General features: G+C 50.8%; 1 protein-coding gene across 3 annotated transcripts in view; it reads right to left on the bottom strand.

Annotated features, from left to right (window-relative positions):
* OAT (ornithine aminotransferase) overlaps window positions 1–17,645 on the bottom strand; it is a 95,095-nt gene extending 77,450 nt beyond the window's left edge. For 2 of the 3 annotated variants that reach the window (XR_009544613.1, XM_060171104.1), the window contains exons 1-7: window positions 17,298–17,645; window positions 6,814–7,043; window positions 4,201–4,425; window positions 3,993–4,088; window positions 3,288–3,415; window positions 914–1,036; window positions 228–356 (exon numbers count right to left, since the gene is read on the bottom strand). Coding sequence is in view for 2 of the 3 variants with exons in the window: in XM_060171104.1 (XP_060027087.1) it covers window positions 228–356; window positions 914–1,036; window positions 3,288–3,415; window positions 3,993–4,088; window positions 4,201–4,425; window positions 6,814–7,043; window positions 17,298–17,623 (1,257 nt within the window). In the remaining variant the exon portion in view is untranslated. The remainder of the gene's footprint in view (window positions 1–227; window positions 357–913; window positions 1,037–3,287; window positions 3,416–3,992; window positions 4,089–4,200; window positions 4,426–6,813; window positions 7,044–17,297) is intronic. The other variant, XM_007519661.3, reaches the window with a different exon arrangement.
* Window positions 17,646–18,426: the final 781 nt, after the last annotated feature.

The following is an 18,426-nucleotide window of genomic DNA, read 5'->3' as shown; positions in this document are numbered from 1 at the left end:
GCAGGCAGGAGGTCCCTCCCTATGCTCAGCACAGCACAGGGTCCCAGGTTTGAGCCCCGTCGCCAGAGGAACGAAGCTCCAGGCCTGGTGCAGCACTAGCTTGGCGTCTCTCCCTCCCACAACCTCCTCTCTCTCCGCCCAAGGAGACTGCTACCCCACACCTGGGCCAGAAAATAGATGTGTGTCGTGAGGGTGTGTGTCTCGCACACGTGGGGGATGGCACCCACCGGGTACAGGCCCCCCGACAGGGCCTTCCCGAGCAGGACGACGTCCGGCCTGACGTTCTCGTGGTCCACGGCCAGCCAGCGCCCGGTTCTGGCCAAGCCCGTTTGGATCTCGTCAGCAATGAACAGGACCTGGTGGGAGGTGGGGATGTCGGCCTTCCTCTCCCTTCATTCAGGTGGGGGGGGGGTGACATTCATCGTGTCCCCCTCACACACACACACCTGTCACGGAAGTCCCCTCCCCCAGGGAGGAAGGTCATTAGCGTGCCCCCCACCAGTCACTCTCTGTCCCCTCCGATGGGGGAAGGCCCGTCCCCTGTGTCACATCAGGCCACCCTCCACCCTCACCCACAGAGGCCTGGGGTCTCCAGGACCAATCTGATCAGTGAGCCCACTCACTCATTCCTCAAACATCTATCAAAGACCTACTTCCTCTTAGATAGTGACTGACTTGAAAGAAGAGGGGAAAGAAACTTCCATACGGGAGCAGAGGGAGGGGGCAAGGGACCAAGGGCTTTTTTGGGGTAGGGGTCACGCAGAGGAGGTGAGGGTGTCAATTCCTGGAGTCAGCACACACAAGCCCTGCGGGCTGGGGCGCCCTCTGGTGGCCGAGTGAAGCCACCTCTCACGGCTCTTTCCAGGGATAGAGTCAGGGGAAGGAGGAGGAGACAGGTGGGAGTGGGGCCCACCTGGTGACGGGTGCAGAGCTCTCGCACGCCCATCAGGTAGCCTGGGTCCGGCACGACCACACCTGCCTCGCCCTGAATGGGCTCCACCATGAATGCGGCGACGTTGGGATCCTGAAGGGCTCGCTGCAAGAACAGGAGAGGTCTGTCTAGGGGGCTTCGTGCTACAGCCTTCGAGGACCCTCCTGGGGGCCGGAGGCTGCCGGCCACACGCTTTCCTGTTACAGCCCAGCATCTCAGGCCAGCACTCACCCCCAGGGCTCCGAGCGCTGCAGCCTGAAGCTGCCGTGTCCTGCATTTCATTCCCTTCATTCGAGACAAGCCAGGGCCTCCCGAGTGAGAGATTCCCCCACTCCCAGGCAGCTTGTCCATTCCGAGAAAAAAGACCATTTCTGTCCGGACTCGGAACCTGGCCACATTATGAGCTCTACCTCCAGTCTTACGTTTGCTAAAATAGTGAAGTGCACTAGATAAACTTTTTTTTTTAAATGGGTTATTTTAAATCTCATCAAGTGAATTTTTTTACAAGTTCTCCACCAAGATTATCTCTGGAGCTTTGGTACCTGCACAGCTCAGTGTTCCCAGTGAGGAGACAGGGAGAGAACTAGAGAAAGACCTGTAGCACTGCTCTACGGCTCAAAACTTCAACCCTGCTGGTGTGGAGCAGGGACTTGAACCCAGGTCCTTAATCATGATAATGTGTGCATTCTACCAGATGAGTGACCAGCCAGACCTGACTTTTTAAGTTTATTAAACTAGTTCAGATATGAGTGGTTTTTATCCAGTAACTAAGCTAGCGATATCTAAGTTCGAACTTGAAAATACTCCAGTGCACAAGGACCCAGGTTCAAGCCCCTGGCCGCCACCCACAGGGGGAAAGCTTCATGAGTGGTGAAGCAGGGCTGCAAGTGACTCTGTCTCTCTCCCTCTCAATCTCCCCCTACCCTCTAAATTTTTTTCTCTAATAAATAAATTAATTAAATATATTTTTTAAAAAAAATAATTTAAAAATACAACACTAGGGGACCAGGTGGTGGCGCACCTGGTTGAGCGCACGTGTTACAATGTGCAAGGACCCAGTTTCAAGTCCCTGGTCCCCACCTGCAGGGGGAAAGCTTTGCAAGTGGTGAAGCAGGGCTGCAGGTGTCTCTCTGCCTCTCTCCCTCTCTATCACCCCCTTCCCTCTTGATTGCTGACTGTTTCTATCAAGCAAAATAGAGATAATTTTTAAAAACACAACTTTAAAGTAGTCAGAAGGCTGTCAAAAATTAGAACACGGAATCCGGGACCAGGGAGACAGCATAACGGTCTGCAAAAGACTTCCAGGGGACTGGGTGGTGGCACATCTGGTTAGGTGCACATGTCACAGTGTTCAAGGACCTGGGTTCAAGCCCCCACTCCCCATTTTCACAGGTGGTGAAGCAGGGCTGCAGGTGTCTCTTCCTCTCTATCTCCCCTTCCTCACAGTTTCTGGCTAACTCTATCAAATAAATTAAGACTAAAAAAAAAAAAAAAGACTTCCACAACTGAGCTCCAAGTCTCAGGTCCAACCTCCAGCAGTAGCAAGAGCCAGAGCTGAGCAGGGTTCTTCTTCCAATGGCCCAGGGGGAGGCCTCGGACTCAAGCGAGAGGTCCCGCTCGACTTTCAGTTTCACGTATCTCAGAGTGACCCTCTGGGGTGTTCCCCCCCACACACACACTCTCTCATTAATAAATAATATGAGCATTAAAGAATAAAGCAGATGCCTAATTACTGACATCCAAGGGGGCCAGACCGGGCAGGGGTTCACGGCTGAGCACACACATTACCATGTGCAGAGACCCCGGTTCAGGCTCCTGCACTCCACCTGCGGGGGTATAGCTGCATGATCTGTGCTGCTCTGCGTGTCTCTCTCACTCTCGCTACCTGCCTGTCCCCTCAATTTCTCTGTCTTGTCAAATGAAATGGGGAGGGGGAGAATAAAAGGAAAAATAGTTCCTGGGAGTAGTGGATGTGTCAAGCAGGCACTGAGACCCAGCAACAACCCAAAAGGAAAGGAAAGGAAAGGAAAGGAAAGGAAAGGAAAGGAAAGGAAAGGAAAGGAAAAAGGTTAATAGAAGCTGACACCGAAAAAAGAAAAGAAAAGGAAAGAGAAGAGAAGAGAAGGAAAGGGGAAAGGGGGAAGGGGAAAGGAAAGGAAAGGGAAAGGGAAAGGAAAGGTTAAAAGATACTGACACCGATACTGACTTCTCCCTGGCGGAAATGACTGAGTGTGTGAGAGCCTGGCCTGACTCAGCTACGCTTCACTGCATAGCCCCGTAGCTGGTGTTCTGGCCACGAGGGTCCCACATGCCCTGCATTCACTTCTCTGAGCGCAGCCCCAGCCCCCGTTCGCACCTCGAGGGCTGGCAGGTCGTTGTAGGGGATGATCTCAAAGCCCGGCATGAAGGGCCCAAAGCCCTCGTAGCTGGACGGGTCGGTGGAGCTGGAAACGGCGGACAGTGTCCTTCCCCAGAAGTTCCCAGCTGGAACAGAGACGAGGAAGAAGGTTGACAAATGAACCCCCAGTCTACCGAGCGTTGTGGCCAAAACTATGGTAGGAACTGGATTTAAGGGAAGGGGGAAAGCTACGTGTCTGAAGAGTGTGCACCAGTGAGTGAGAGTTCATTCGTCTAAACAGGATCTGGCAGAAAGACCCACACCACACCCAGGCCTGGCCATTGCCCCTCTCAGCACCAGAGCCTCCAGACAGTGAGACAGCTCAGTGGCCAGAGCACCAGGTGTGCGTGTATGAGGCCCCAAGCGCCCCTAGTTCAATTCCGGGCACCACCTCCTGCCAGTGTACACAGGGCTCTGATGTCTCTCCCTTACAAAACAAGGAAATTTTTCGAATATGATACACATCCGATCTGAAAGATTGCACATCGCCCTAAGCTAACAATCCAAGCGTTAACAAGTTTAAGAAGTAAGTTTCAAAACATCCATTGAACACATACAGTGCACGAGGCAGACAGATTAGAAAGCTCTCCCACACTGGGCCAGACAGAGATGGTGATGGTGAAGGCTGCAGTCACGGCTCGGCTCACGCTGCCTTTCACGCACCTGCAAAGATGATCTTGGCTTTGTACCTCGGAATCCCCTTGGCAACGTAGCCCCAGCGCCGGGCAAGTTTGCAGGCGGTCTCGCCAGCCTCCACACCTGTGCGGGGGGGAAGAAGTCGTCAGTTGGGAGGAAGGTCTTGGAGATCACCAGAAGTGTGTCAGATGTCAGCGACGCCCAAGGCCCGACACCCAGGGTGGACCTGTGGTACCTGTGTTCATGGGCAGGACCTTCTGGTAGTTGAATAGCTTTGTGATGTACTCTTCGTACTCGCCGAGGACGTTGTTGTAGAAAGCCCGGGAGGTGAGTGTGAGCTTGTCCACCTGGCTCTTCATAGCATCCACAATCTTGGGGTGGCAGTGGCCTTGGTTCACGGCGCTGTATGCACTCAGGAAGTCAAAGTATTTTCTTCCTTCTACGTCCCACACGTAGATGCCTAAGACGCAGAGGGGAAGGCGGATTAGAGAATGGCTGAGAATGGCAAAGGATCGAGGCCGCCGACAAGCCTGCGGAAGGAATGCCTGCACGAAAACCGCGGGTTCCTGTGGGATGGGGAGAGGGAATGTTGGATCCAGCACGGTACACCTGGTCTGTAAGGAATCACCTGCCGCCCCTCAGATCACATTCTCACCAAGAACAGCATGGCAGGAAAGGGTTTTAAACTCCAGGCTGAAGCCCTTACTTGTAGCAAAGTGGAGTTTTGAGTTAAAGGTAGAAGTTATATAACAGAGTCCTGGTGTCTTGACCATCAGAATGAGGGAAGGAAAAAGAGAGAGAGAGAGAGAGGGAGAGGTTGGGGCCAGGCAGATAGACACCTGCCTAAGCACACATATCCCCATGTGCAAAGACCTGGCTCCCAGTCCCTACTCCCCACCTGCAGCCGGGACACTTCAGAAGTGGTGAAGCATGTCTGCAGGCATGTCTCTCTCTCTCCCTATCTCCCCTTCCTCTCTCAATTTCTCTCTGTCCTTTTTTTTAAAAAAAATTATTCGTTTATTTATTTGTTATTGGATAGGGACAGAGAGAAATTGAGAGAGAAGAGGTAGATAGGAAGAGAGACAGAGAGACGCCTGCAGACCTGCTTCACCGCCTGTGAAGCGACTCCCCTGCAGGTGGAGCCGGGGGCTCGAACCGGGATCCTAACCGGTCCTTGTGCTTTGTGCCACGTGTGCTTAATCCGCTGCACTACCGCCTGACTCTCCAATTTCTCTCTGTCCTATCGAATAAAAAGGTGGAGGGAGAGAGATGAAAAACGATAGAAACAGTAGATTTGTAGTGCTGGCACCAAGCCCCAGCAACTGGAGGTTTAAAAAAAAAAAATCTCTGATCATTTCTGAGAGGATCTAGTATCCAGACTCAAAAAAAAAAAAAAAAAAAAAAAACGACGCCCAGCCCAGCCCATAATTTAAATATAGGCAAAGAAGGGAAGGTCAGGGCAGAGAACTATGGTGTCGGGTGTGGTGTGGGACTACACCTTGTTATCGTAACAATCTTGTGACCTACTATTAACAACAACAACAAAAGTGGGGGTGGGGCAAAGAATTTGAAGGCATGTCTCCAAAGAGGGGTAAAAAGAAATGACTCAAGAATGTGAGACTATACTCAGCTGTCATTTAGAAAAACACAAATCTAGAATGCGAGATAGCATTCCATACCCACTGGGATGACTTTATATTAAAGAAACAAACCAAAAAGAAGAAGGCAAAAAAACAAAAGAAGGAAGGAAGGAAGGAAGGAAGGAAGGGAGAGAGGGAGGGAGGGAGGAAGGGCCCAGGAAGTGGTCCAGTGAGTCACGCATGTGGTCCTGAATTTCACCCCTAGCATCACACTTGCCAGAGTGGTGTTTGATCTGTTTCCTCTCTCTCTCTCACTAATAAATAAATGTTTAACAAATAATGAATGAATGAGGAGTAAGTGAAGAAGCAGGACTCTGAACCCTATAGTTGGGCGTGAAAGATAGGTGTGTGTGTGTGTGTGTGTGTGTGTGTGTGTGTGCACGCGCGCGCGCATACACACACAGAGAATAAGGCAGGTTAAATCCTTGCCTTATTCTCCGTGTACGCACGACCTAGTGGGGGCTGTATTGTTATATGGGAAACTGGGGAATGTTATGCATGTACAAACTATTGTACCTACTGTTGAATGTAAAACACTAATCCCCCAATAAAAAAAAACAGTCAAAAAAAAAAATCTGAAAAAAAAAAAGCAATATAGGGCGGGAGTAGATAGCATAATGGCTCTGCAAAGAGACTCATGCCTGGGGCTCCAAAGCCCCACGTTCAATCCCCCACACCACCAGAAGCCAGAGCTAAGCAGTGCTCTGGTATTAAATAAATAAATAAATAAATAAATAGGCAATATAATATAAAATAAAATAAATTTTAAAAAATTTAAAAAGCAATGTAACAACATGACCACTCCCAAATTCTGAATAAAGGTACTCTGCACTACTGCAACTTTAAGTCTAAAATTGTGGAAACAAAAAGACCAAGGAGAGCACACAGTAGAAACACAACGGACTGCCCCCTGCCTGAGGCCCCAGAGGTCCCAGGTTCAATCCCCAGCACTGCTGTATGCCAGAGGTGAGCATGAAAATGAATTGAGTAAACCAGTAATAAAAGGGGGGAGATACAGTGGCCCTGCAGTGCTTAGGCAGCTCACCCCCAGCCACGGCAGACCCCCAAGGAACCCTCAGCACTAACCCACAAGGACACAAGGCCGGGCTGACCACGTGCAGCACAGAATGAAAAACACCTGGAAAAGGTATCAGCTGAAAAAATTGAAAAGCGGTTTTCAACCAAAGGTTTCAAGCGAGGCTACGTACCTTTCCCCCTTTCCAGGGCCACGGGCAGAGGGTGGTAGTTGTGGGCCCCATACTTGGCCTCCCGCTCAAAAATGGACTCGGACGAAGGGCCCCGGGTGGACTTCTTGGTGGCCGTGGACGTGGCCGAAGGCAGGCCGCGGCAGAGTGCGGGCACGCTCTGGCTCCGCAGCCGCGCGAGTTTGGAGAGCATCTCGTCGTCACCTGGAGGAGCGGGGAGTGCCGAGGGCCTGCTGGGGGGCAGAGAAGCGGTGAGACCCTTCCAGAGCCCCTGCACGCCCACCCACCTATGAAGACGGGGACTGGGGCCCGGCTCTTGCCTCGGGGAGACTTGATGGCCAAGGACAGCGTAGGCTGTGTCAGATCTCCGGAAAGCCCGGCCACGCCGCAACGGGCAGGCAGCTGGGCACGGGTCCGAGAGCATCACGTGAACAGTGAACCGTTCCACATGCACCTCAGGACTGACTACATCCGGGACATGGGCACTCTGGGTGGGTGGGTGGCAGTGCTGAATGGAAGAGGGTCCCAGGACGTGTAAGTGGAGCCACCTCCCCTCAGAAGGTGTCAGAGGGGTGGGGGACAGACAGCTCTGAGGGTCCCTCGCCCAGAGAGACAACAGCTACCTGAGCAGTCACAGGGAGGTGGGGACAGAGGGACAGAACTATGATACTGAGCACGGGAGTCTGGTGTCCGGAGGGCAGGGAGAAACTGAGGCAGGAACTTGCTTTGTCAATGGTTCGGGGACGTGCGTGCAGGGAAGCTGAATTCTTGGAGATCACAACAGAGGACTCAGGACTGGGTCCTGAAGAGCTAGAGCCTCGGTAGTGGGTCAAAATTGCGGTGAGCAAAGGCGAGAGGCATGACAACTAGGGAGAGACGTCTTGTAAGTAGCTTTTGGTGGCCAGGGGTGGAGCCGTGGATAAGGCACTGGGCTGTCAGACACGCAATCCCGAGTTCAAGCCCAGCATCAAATGTGCCAAAGTAATGCTCAGGCTCTCTTATTCTTTCTTATTTACTTTTTTATTTATTTGTTTGTTTACTTGGCCTCCAGGGTTATTATCACTGGGGCTTAGTGCCGGCACCGCAAATCCACTGCTCCTGGAGGCCATCGTTCCCATTATTTATTGAACAGGACAGAGAGAAATGGAGAGAGGAGGGGAGACAGAGAGGGGGAGAGAAAGATAGACAGACACCTGCAGACCTGCTTCACCGCCTGGGAAGCGACCCCCCTGCAGGTGGGGAGCCGGGGGCTCGAACTCGGATCTTTGCATGGGTGCCTGTGCTTCGTGCTATGTGCATTTAACCTGGTTTGCCGCCCACCGGCTCCTGATTCTCTTTATTCTCTGTAACATATATAAATCTCTGGTCTGGAGAGACACACTAATGGTGATGCAAAGGAAGTGAGCCTGAGGCCCTGAGGTCTTGGGTTCAATTCCCCTCAGCACCGTCAGCCAGAGCTGAGCAGTGCTCTGATCTCTGTCTTTCTTCCTGCATCTCTCTTATTAAAATAAAGTAAAAATGTAAATATTTTTAAAAGATTCAATGTTAGAGTGTGTGTGTGTGTATACACACACACACACACACACACACACACACACATATATATATATATAGCTAGGGAGTTGGGAGGTAGCGCAGCGGGTTAAGAGCACCTGGCACAAAGCACAAGGACCAGTGCAAGGATCTCAGTTCGAGCCCCCGGCTCCCCATCTGCAGGGGGAGTTGCTTCATAGGCAGTGAAGCAGGTCTGCAGGTGTCTTTCTCTCCCTATCCAAATGACGACATCAACAACAATAATAACTACAACAACAATAAAAACAACAAGGGCAACAAAAAGGAAATAAGTAAATATTTTAAAATCTTTAAAAAAAAAAAAGATACATCCTTCAAAAAAATAATAAAGAAAGAAAAAACTCTCCCCAAACTAGGCATACTTATAGTATGTCTACACACTCACACAAAATTAAGGCCAGTTAAATTATTTTGCAACAGAACAAGTCAAATCACACCTAATCTCCCCTCACCGGAGAAGCTGTCAGATCAGCAGCCCTCACGCCCAGAGCCTGGCCTGCCCCCCTCTCTGCACAGCGGATCCAGCGTGCTCAGGAATTTGCAAGTATTTAAACCCGAGGTGGCCTGCCGAGACTCACCAGCTAGCCTTTCCTCCCACAGCTAAGACCAGAACACAGAGTTTCAGCTGGAAGGGTGGTCCAGTGACCCCAGAGAGGAAAGGCCGAGTCCTGTGTGCACGGTCAGTCCTCAAGCGGAGTCTGGGCCAGCATGCTGGGGTCTAAGATGGTCCAGGCTGGGGACACAGCTCAGTGACTGAACACGCAATGTGCAGACTCGATCCCAATGTGCAGACTCGATCCCCAGCACAAACAGTGGAGTTCAGTGGTGCTCAGGTCTCTGTTTATTTTTTCATAAAAATAAACAAAGCGGGGGTTGGGCGGTGGTGCAGCGGGTTAAGCGCATGTGGCGCAAAGCACAGGGACCGGCGTAAGGATCCCAGTTCGAGCCCCCGGCTCCCCACCTGCAGGGGAGTCGCTTCACAGGCGCTGAGGCAGGTCTGTGGGTGTCTTATCTTTCTCTCCCCCTCTCTGTCTTCCCCTCCTCTCTCCACTTCTCTCTGTCCTATCCAACAACGAACAGCATCAGCAATGGCAATGATAATAACCACAATGAGGCTACAGCAACAAGGGCAACAAAAGGGGGAAAAAATGGCCTCCAGGAGCGGTGGATTCATGGTGCAGGCACGGAGCCCAGCAATAACCTGGGGGGGGGGGGGGAATAAATAAATAAACAAACAAACAAAGCTTCCAGCTATGACATCATCTACCCAGACAGTAACCTGGGTCCACCTGCATATCAGAGGTCAGGCTCAGGCAAAAAGTCATGGACCCTTTGCAATATACCTAAAATAGACCTACTAGCTATTTCCAAAACGAGACCCCAATGTCGTATGCTTTACATTGGCTTGTTCTAGCCCTCCCCCTCCAAGAGAATTGGATGAGTCCTGTTAATTTCGCGGGCCTGCTTGGCCCCGCCCCAAGGGACCCTGGGAGAGGGTTCCGGAGTCCGAGAGTTCCTGAGTTCCCCAGTGACAGAGTTCCTGAGTTCCGGAGTTCGAGAGTGCGAGAGTGCGAGAGTTTCTGAGTTCGAGAGTAAGGGAGAGGGTTCCTGAGTTCCAGAGTAAGAGAGAGTGCTTGCGCCGCCGCAAAGAGACAGCAGAGTTCTGTTTGGTGATTAGTTTGTCTTAGTTTGTGAATCGTTGTTCCTGAATAAAGAAATACAGCTTCCCTGCCCAGCCGTGTGTCTGGTCGTCTCTGTTACCCGCCCGTGAAGCTAGCCCGGCAAGAGCTTCAAAATTTTAACAACACCCCAAATCTTCATCTGCACTACTTCCACCTTTAGGTTCATGATTAATCAACAATTTGTTTGGCTCTATATGTTAACTCTTTTTCAGCCACCAGGTTCCAGATGCTAGCATGATGACAACCTGACTTCCCTGGACAGGCGACCCCACCAATATGTCCTGGAGCCCACTTCCCCAGAGCCCTTCCCCACAAGGGAAAGAGAGAGGCAGGCTGGGAGTATGGATCCACCTGTCAACGCCCATGTTCAGCGGGGAAGCAATTACAGAAGCCAGACCTTCCACCTTCTGCATCCCACAATGACCCTGGGTCCATACTCCCAGAGGGATAGAGAATGGGAAAGCTATCAGGGGAGGGGGTGGGATACGGAGCTCTGGTGGTGGAAACTGTACCCCTCGTATCTTATGGTCTTGTCAGTGTTTCCATTTTATAAGTAAATATATTAAAATAAAAATAAATAAACAAAGCAAGTGGCTGGGCCGTGGCACACCTGGTTGAGCATATACGTTACAGTGCACAAAGACCAGGGTTCAAGCCCCAGTCTCCACCTGCAGGGTGAATGGCGAGGCAATGCTACAGGTGTCTGTGTCTATGTGTCTCTCTCTTCCCTACTCTTGTTCTTTTTTTTTTTTTTTTACTCCAGGTTTATCACTAGGGCTCGGTGCCTGTGCTATGAATCTACTACTCCTGGAGGCCATAGTTTCCATTGTGTTGCCCTTGTTGTTGGATAGGACAGACAGAAATCGAGAGAGGAGGGGAAGGCAGACATGGGGAGAGAAAGACAGACACCTGCAGACCTGCTTCACTGCTTGTGAAGTGACTCCCTACAGGTGGGGAGCCGGGGACTAGAACCAGGATCCTTACCCCAGTAAGTATGCTTAACCCGCTGTGCTACCACCTGGCCCCTAATCCCATTCTTTTTCTATCTCCTCATTCCCTCTTGATTTCTCTATCTCTAGCCAATAAATAATTTTAAAAATAAATAAATAAAGGCCAGACTGTAACACACTAGGTTAAGTGCACAGTTTACCATGCTCAAGAACCCCGGGTTCCTCCAGTTCCCACCTGCCAGGGGGAAAGCTTTACAAGCAGTGAAGCAGTGCTCGCTCTCGCGCGCGCTCTCTCTCCCTCTCCCTCTTTTCTCTCTCTCTCGCTCTCCCTCTCTCTCTCTTCCTCTGTCTTATCAATATAAACTTTTTAAAAAATAAGAGTGGTCTGGGAGGTGGCACAGTGATAAAGCTTTGGACTCTCAAGCATGAGGTCTTGAGTTCAATCCCTGGCAGCACATGTGCCAGAGTGATGTCTGGTTCTCTCTCTCGCCTCCTTTCTCATAAATAAATAAAATCTTAAAAAAATAAAAAATAAAAAAAGAGAAAGAAAGAAAAGAAAAAGACCATGTCTTTCTAGGGAAAACAATCAAATTCTAAAATAAACCTGAGAGGTCTCCTCGTGAAGAAAGGGTTGGATTAGCACCGGGTTAGTCCTGGATTCGACTTTCCACGTGCCAGTGTGATGTTCTGCTTCCCCCCCCCCCCCCCCCCGTAAATCTCTAAACTATTCTCCAATAGTTTTCTAACTAAGGTCTGAGCTGTGACTTCACTAGAACTAAGCAGAGAGGACACAGATAGCCATCACAGAAACACGACACATGGTCCAAACAGCTCCTCCCGGTCACAGGCGGGCTGGGGTGGGGAGATAGCATACTGGTCAGGCAAAAAGAATCTCGAGCCTGAGGCTGTGGCCCCAGGTTCAGTCCCACCCACCACCATAAGCCAGAGCTGAGCAGTGTTCTGGTAAAACTAATAAACTAACAGGCTGATGCAATCTTCACCTAGGAGTCACTCAGATGGACCAAGCTCAGCACTCAATTTTATTCGTCAGGTATTTATTTGTTCAGCTATCTCCCTACAGAAACAGGACGACCGTCGTTTTTCTACCTAACTCTGATGGTTTTATTAAAAGGAAATCTACCACTCGTTGACAAAACAGAATTAGTGAGTCTTAAGGTTCTTATAGAAGCACTCTGCAGCTGGACACAGAAATGCAAGGATCCTGTGTCTACATTTCTTATTCAGGAACCTCCTGGGTCCACTTACTGTGCTCGGCGCCACGCGAGAAAGATTAGAGCAGGCCCAGATGGGCTTAGAACAGCCAACATCTGGAGTCGGGCTGTAGCACAGCAGGTTAAGCGCAGGTGGCGCAAAGCACAAGGACCGGCATGAGGATGCCGGTTCGAGCCCTGACTCCCCACCTGCAGGGGAGTCGCTTCACAGGCGGTGAAGCAGGTCTGCAGGTGTCTGTCTTTCTCTCCCCCTCTCTGTCTTCCCCTCCTCTCTCCATTTCTCTCTGTCCTATCCAACAACTACAACAACAATAATAACTACAACAATAAAACAACAAGGGCAACAAAAGGGAATAAATAAATAAAATAAATATAAAAAGAACAGCCAACATCAATGATTTTCTCTTCCAAAAAAAAAAAAAGCTGGGACAGCAGGAGAGTGGAAACTGGCCGAGGTGTGGAGGCCAGGATTTAATCTTTGCTTTTCCCAAGTAGCTTCCAGTGATTTCACTGAGCTTTGTAAGTCTCATCCCCATTTATTTAAAAATATATATATTTTAAATGAAGGACACTCAAAAAAAAATATCATTATTGAGAATTACACGCCACGGCGTCTAGGGCTAGCACTCTAGCCACTGAGTCAGTCCTGCCCTCCCCCCTTAGACGCCCTGGGCGTTTCCTCAGCAGAGGGGCCTGCAGTGTGGCTGTCAGCCGTCTTGCGAAACTGCTCTCTAAGTCAAAATTTCCTAGCAACATCAGAAACTCAAAAGTTACCTGCACGTCCATACTTAGGAGGGTATCACCAGTCAAACTTTTTTTTCTTGTGCAGAAATACTATGGGTTTCACCCTAGAGAAATTACCCCATAAGAATTTCAGGAACAAAACTGTATTTAAAATGAAAGAAAGAAAGAAAGAAAGAAAGAAAGAAAGAAAGAAAGAAAGAAAGAAGAGAAGGAACTCACATTTTGAGACACTTGTTCTCACACCTGTCCCTTCTAGAATCCTACTAGGCTCCGTTAAAAAAAAAAAAAATCACCACTGGGCCAGGTGGTGGTGCACCTGGTTAGGCACACACACTACAGTGTGCAAGGACCCAGGTTCAAGCCTCTGATCCCCACCTGTAGAGGAAAAGCTTCAGGAGTGGTGAAGCAGGGCTGCAGATGTCTCTCTGTCCCTCTCCCTCTCTGCCTCCCCCTCCCCTCTCAATTTCTCTGTCTCTATCCAATAATAAATAAATATGCATTTTTAAAAACCACCACTTGCAGCTAGGGAGGCACCCCAGCTGGTGGCAAGTCAGACTTGCACGCCAGAGGCTCCCTGGCTGAATGGTGCTCTGCCTTCGCTTCTGTTCTGAGACTTGCTTTCTCACAGTGAATTTCTCACAGGAGATCAAATAGATAGAAAAGAAAAATAAAGGCTGGGGATACATCATGTTGCTGATACAAAAGGCTTTCACACTCTGAGGTTTCAGGTTCAATCCCAGGTACCAACACGTGCCAGAGATGAGCAGTGCTCTGGTCTTTCTCTGTATCTTTCTTTGATTAAAAAAAATAAATAAAGGGACCAGGTTGTGGCACATGTGACAATGCACAAGGTCCGGGGTTCGAGACCCCAGTCCCCCCCACCTGCAGGGGGAAAGCTTTGCAAATGGTGAAGCAATGTTGCAGGTGTCTCTGTCTCTCCCTCTCTATCACCCCCTTCCCTCTAGATTTCTGGCTGTCCCTATCCAATAAATAAAGATAATAAGAAAAATCAAATAAACAAATAAATAAAATGTTGTGTTTGTTTGTTTAAAGGCAGTCCGTTTCACAGAGCCAGGGGAATAGTTCACATTAAAGCACAGGACTTGGGGACCTAAAGCCCCTGAGGTCCCAGGTTCAATTCCAGGCACCACCACATGCCAGAGCTGAGCTGAGCTCTGGTTCCTCTCAGTGCATAAAAGCCCCGATAGATGGTACAGCACCTAATTTACATGTGTAAAGATCCTAAATTTGATCCCTGACACTGTATGTGCCAGAGTGATGCCCTGCTTCTCTCTCTCTCTTGCTAAATAACTCTTAGAGAAGGGGAAGAGAACCTCATGGCTCTGCAGTTCGGAGAGTCCATCTCCCACACCACCACACACCAGAGCTGAACAGTGTTCCAGTTAACAAATAAACAAGAGAGTAAATCTATAATAAATAACTCTCGAGCTGCTGGTTAACTCACTCTCTCCCCCCTCAGTCTTGCAGCTCTGCAAGGAGGCCAACTTGCTCTCCCAGACCATCAGCAACAAGGAATTTCTCCACGTCAGCTTCACTGGCCTTGAGAATCAGGATGATGTGGACAGTGTGGCCTTCCCAGGCCTGCTCTCAGGCTGGAGAACACACAGATACTGTCGGCGTGAAGTAATCCAGAGCCCGGGCCTACCAGTTCCCCTGATGCCCTCTAATCCCTCTGCCCCAGGACATGCCCGGACTGGAATACCATGAAAGCCTGAAGTCAGAGGAGTCTGAGTCCACCAGACAATACTGGTTTTTCATTGCTTGAAAACAACCTGTGTGAATGTACCAAGAAGCTACTTGAAGAAATTAACTGTTACTGTCAAGTATTGTAACCTCTGACAAACGCATTCCTTTTATGTTCGGTTTTGCCAACAACAATAAAAAGAAGGAAGTTTTGCCAAAGGTCTTTTCTGTGTCTTTTACATAATCTGGCTAAAATCCAAGGAGTGGGGGCAGTGGTCAGAAGCACTAGCACGGCAGGGGACTGCCTCCGCCCGCCACAGCCTTACACACTCCCCCAAGCTGTCCATTCCCGGCTCTCCTAGCACTGCTCCAGAACTGGGTCCAGCGCTGGGAGAACCACTCTGGCATTACCCAAGGAGCATGAAACTTGGATGGTGGGTGCCACGTGGAGCCAGAGCCCTGTAATCACACAATCCTGTAAACCATAAATTGGGGGAGGAAATAAATAAGCACTCTTATTTATTTATGAAGAGGCGAAAACAGCATCTGTGCCCCAGAGTCAGACTAAGCTTTCTGGAGACTGAATGCAAAATCGATCAAATCCAAATCAGTTCATTTTCCCCCTCTCCAGAGCACTGCTTAGCTCTGGTTTATGGTGGTGCTGGGGTTTAAACCTGGGGCTTTGGAGCCGCAGGCAGGACAATCTCTTTTTTTTTTTTTTTTTACCAGAGCACTACTCAGCTCTGGCTTATGGTGGTGTGGGGGATTGAACCTGGGACTTGACGAAGCCTCAGGCATGAGAGTCTGTTTGCATAACCATTATACTATCTCCTCAGCCCTTAATGTAGCATTTTTAAAAACTTTGTTATTTATGAGAGAGAGAGAACCAGAGCATCACTCTGACACATGCAATACCAGGAATCTAATTCCAGAACCCACTGCACCACCTCCCTGGCAGACAGGTTATGTGATTTAGATGTTGTACCTGGTGATATACTGGTGCAACGGTGGGGGGAGTGCTTCTCATGAATGGATTCAATCCCTGACACTGGAGATTGGGGGGGGGGGGGGGGCAGGTGGTGGCGCACCTGGCTGAGCGCACATTACAGTGCACAAGGACCAGGTTCAAGCCCACTGTCCCCACCTGCAGAGGGAAAGCTTTGCAAGTGGTGAAGCAGGGCTGCAGGTCTCTCTCTCCCTCTCTGTCTCCCTTCCCTCTCGATTTCTGGCTGTCTCTATCCAATAAATAAATAAAGATACTAAATTCAAACTTTTTTTAAAAAAAAGAAACAGTGTTCTTTCATCCTCACTTCCTTTTCATAATCAGGAACTAGTTTCTCTGACGTTGGAACCAGGAAATTCTAGTGTAAGAAGTCGATTGTTTATTGCCAAAAAATGAAAATAATTGGCTAACAAAGGAAAGAACAGTTCCTGCCTCAAAGGAAAATCAGTTTGCCTCCAGAAGCTCTCACATTCCAGAGCTGAGAAACTGGAGTTCAGGAGTCTTTTCAAAGCAAAGCACCAATTCCGGAGTCTTTCCTCCTTTTCCTCCTCGATGTAGAGTTGCAAAACTAAACACTAAGAAGAGGTAGAGTAGGGCAAAGGGAGAAGGGGGGGGGGGAACAGAAACAAAACATAACAAAACAAAAACTCGGGAGAGACAGAGCAGGAGTCAGAACGGTAGTGAGGGTACTGGGACCCCAGCGCTCCTGTCACCCACAGTCTGGGAGGGGACCCCATTCCCTGCTCAGAGGCAGGATGGAGAGAGGACAGTGGGCTGCAGGGACTCGCCACCCTTCCCTGCAGTCAGGGCCTCCAGCCCAGGCCAGAACACCCCTTTCACAGTAGCCCCAAGTCCAGAATACACTCGACCGGCCCTCTGCTGGAGCTGGGGGTGCCCGGGTTCCTCCTTCCCCCAGAGGCCTCGAGGCTGGAGGATGGGCCCCGAGGGCGCGGGTGCTGCAGACGGGGGGTCAGAGGTTGGGGGGTTGCTGCAGGCTGGGGATGAAAGAAAGAGGTGCTCAGGGCGGAGGGAGCCCCCAGGATGGTGGGGGATCAAGTGATGGGAATGCCTCGGCCCAGGGCCTGGGATTCGATGGGGCTCAGGGACCGAGGGATGGGGGGGATGGAGGGGGCGCAAGGTCCCAGGGGTGGAGGTCCTGGAGGGTGAAGGCATATGGGTGGTGGGGGCGATCAGGAAGTGGGCGCGTTACTGGACTGAGGATCAGAGGCTGGGGGCTCTGCAGGCTGGGGTTTCGAGGCCTGGGAGAAGGGGGGAGACCTGAGGCTGGGGGCTCTGCAGGTTGGGCTATCGAGGGCTGGGGGAGGGGGAGACCTGAGGCTGGGGGCTCTGCTGTTAGAGGAGCCCCCCAGAAGGAGGAAGTCTGAGAATTAAGGGCCCTGGGGGTGGAGATCCTAGAATGGGGGGCCGCGGCCTGCCCCTCCCCAGGCCATGGAGCCTCCTCCGCCGCCTGCCCGCGGGCGGTGCCGCCCGCCACGTACCCAGCCGCGGAGGCGGAGGCGGAGTCTCCCGCACACCCGCGAGGATCCTCCGCGCGACCCCGGGAGCCCCGGCCGGGCCGCCCGCCCCGCCCGCGCGGTACCTGCTGAGCCTGCTGGACGCGACCCGGGCGACCACAGCGATGTGGCAGCGACCCTGCACGGCCGCCCTCTTAAGGCTCGGCCTCGCCCCGCCCCCAAGACGCCCTCGCAGCCCATTGGCTGCCAGCCGAGAGCTGCCACCAATCACGACGGACCCGTCCTCCGCCCGGCCTTCCACCGCCGGTTCCAGCTCTTCAGGGGCGGGGCTGTGTTTGGGGGCGGGGCGACGCTTGGGCGGGGCTTTGGGGCGGGGCCGCCTGGTGCAGTCGCCGGAGACTTGAACCCCTGTCCTGTAGTCACCCCTGCAGCCCAGACCCGCACTGCCCATCTCCCGGGGTGTTGGCAGACACGTAAGGTGGCCTATCCTGTGATGGCAGTCACACACTCAGAGTGTAAGTTTGTCTGCAGCGATGTCCACTTAATACTTTATAAACTTTATAGAATTCAGAACTCAAAAGTCTCCCGTTCCTCTTCCAAGGAACTCTCACATCATTCAGTCTGCACCACTTCTTTCCAATTCCAGTATCACTTTTTTTTTTCCTTTTTTTTTTTTTTCCAGTATCACTTTAATGAGGAAGTGTTGATTCGTAGAATTTTTGTTGCCACAAAGGTGCTTCTCTTCATTTGTCCCAGTACACCTGTTCTTTAAGGTTTGTTCATCTGTTTGATGAAAGAATCACGTGCTAGGGAGATAATATAATCTGTAAGCAAGCAGACTCATGACTGAGGCTCCAAGATCCTAGGTTTAATCCGCCCACACACACTATCAAGAACTAGAGCTGAGCAGAGTTCAGATAAAAAGTAGCTGGCGGTGGCACATCTGGTTTAGCGCACACATTACAGTGCGTAAGGACCCGGGTTCAAGCCCCTGTCCCCACCTGCAGGGGGAAAGCTTCACAAGTGGTATAACACGGCTGCAGGTGTCTCTCTGTCTCTTCCTCTCTATCTCCCCCTTCCCCTCTCAATTTCTCTGTCTCTATCCAGTATAGAAATAAAGTTTTTTTTTTTTTTTACTTTCTAAATAGGAGGAGGGCTGCATAATAGCTGTGCAAAGAAACTGTCATGCCCAAGGCTCTAAGATCCCAGATTCAATCCCCCATGCCACCACAAGCCAGAGTTGAGCAATACTCT

The sequence above is a fragment of the Erinaceus europaeus genome, chromosome 14, assembly GCF_950295315.1.
Source record: "Erinaceus europaeus chromosome 14, mEriEur2.1, whole genome shotgun sequence".
NCBI lineage: Eukaryota > Metazoa > Chordata > Mammalia > Eulipotyphla > Erinaceidae > Erinaceus > Erinaceus europaeus.
The sequence above is the reverse complement of the archived record's forward strand: the minus strand, read 5'-3'. Positions and strand labels throughout refer to the sequence as shown.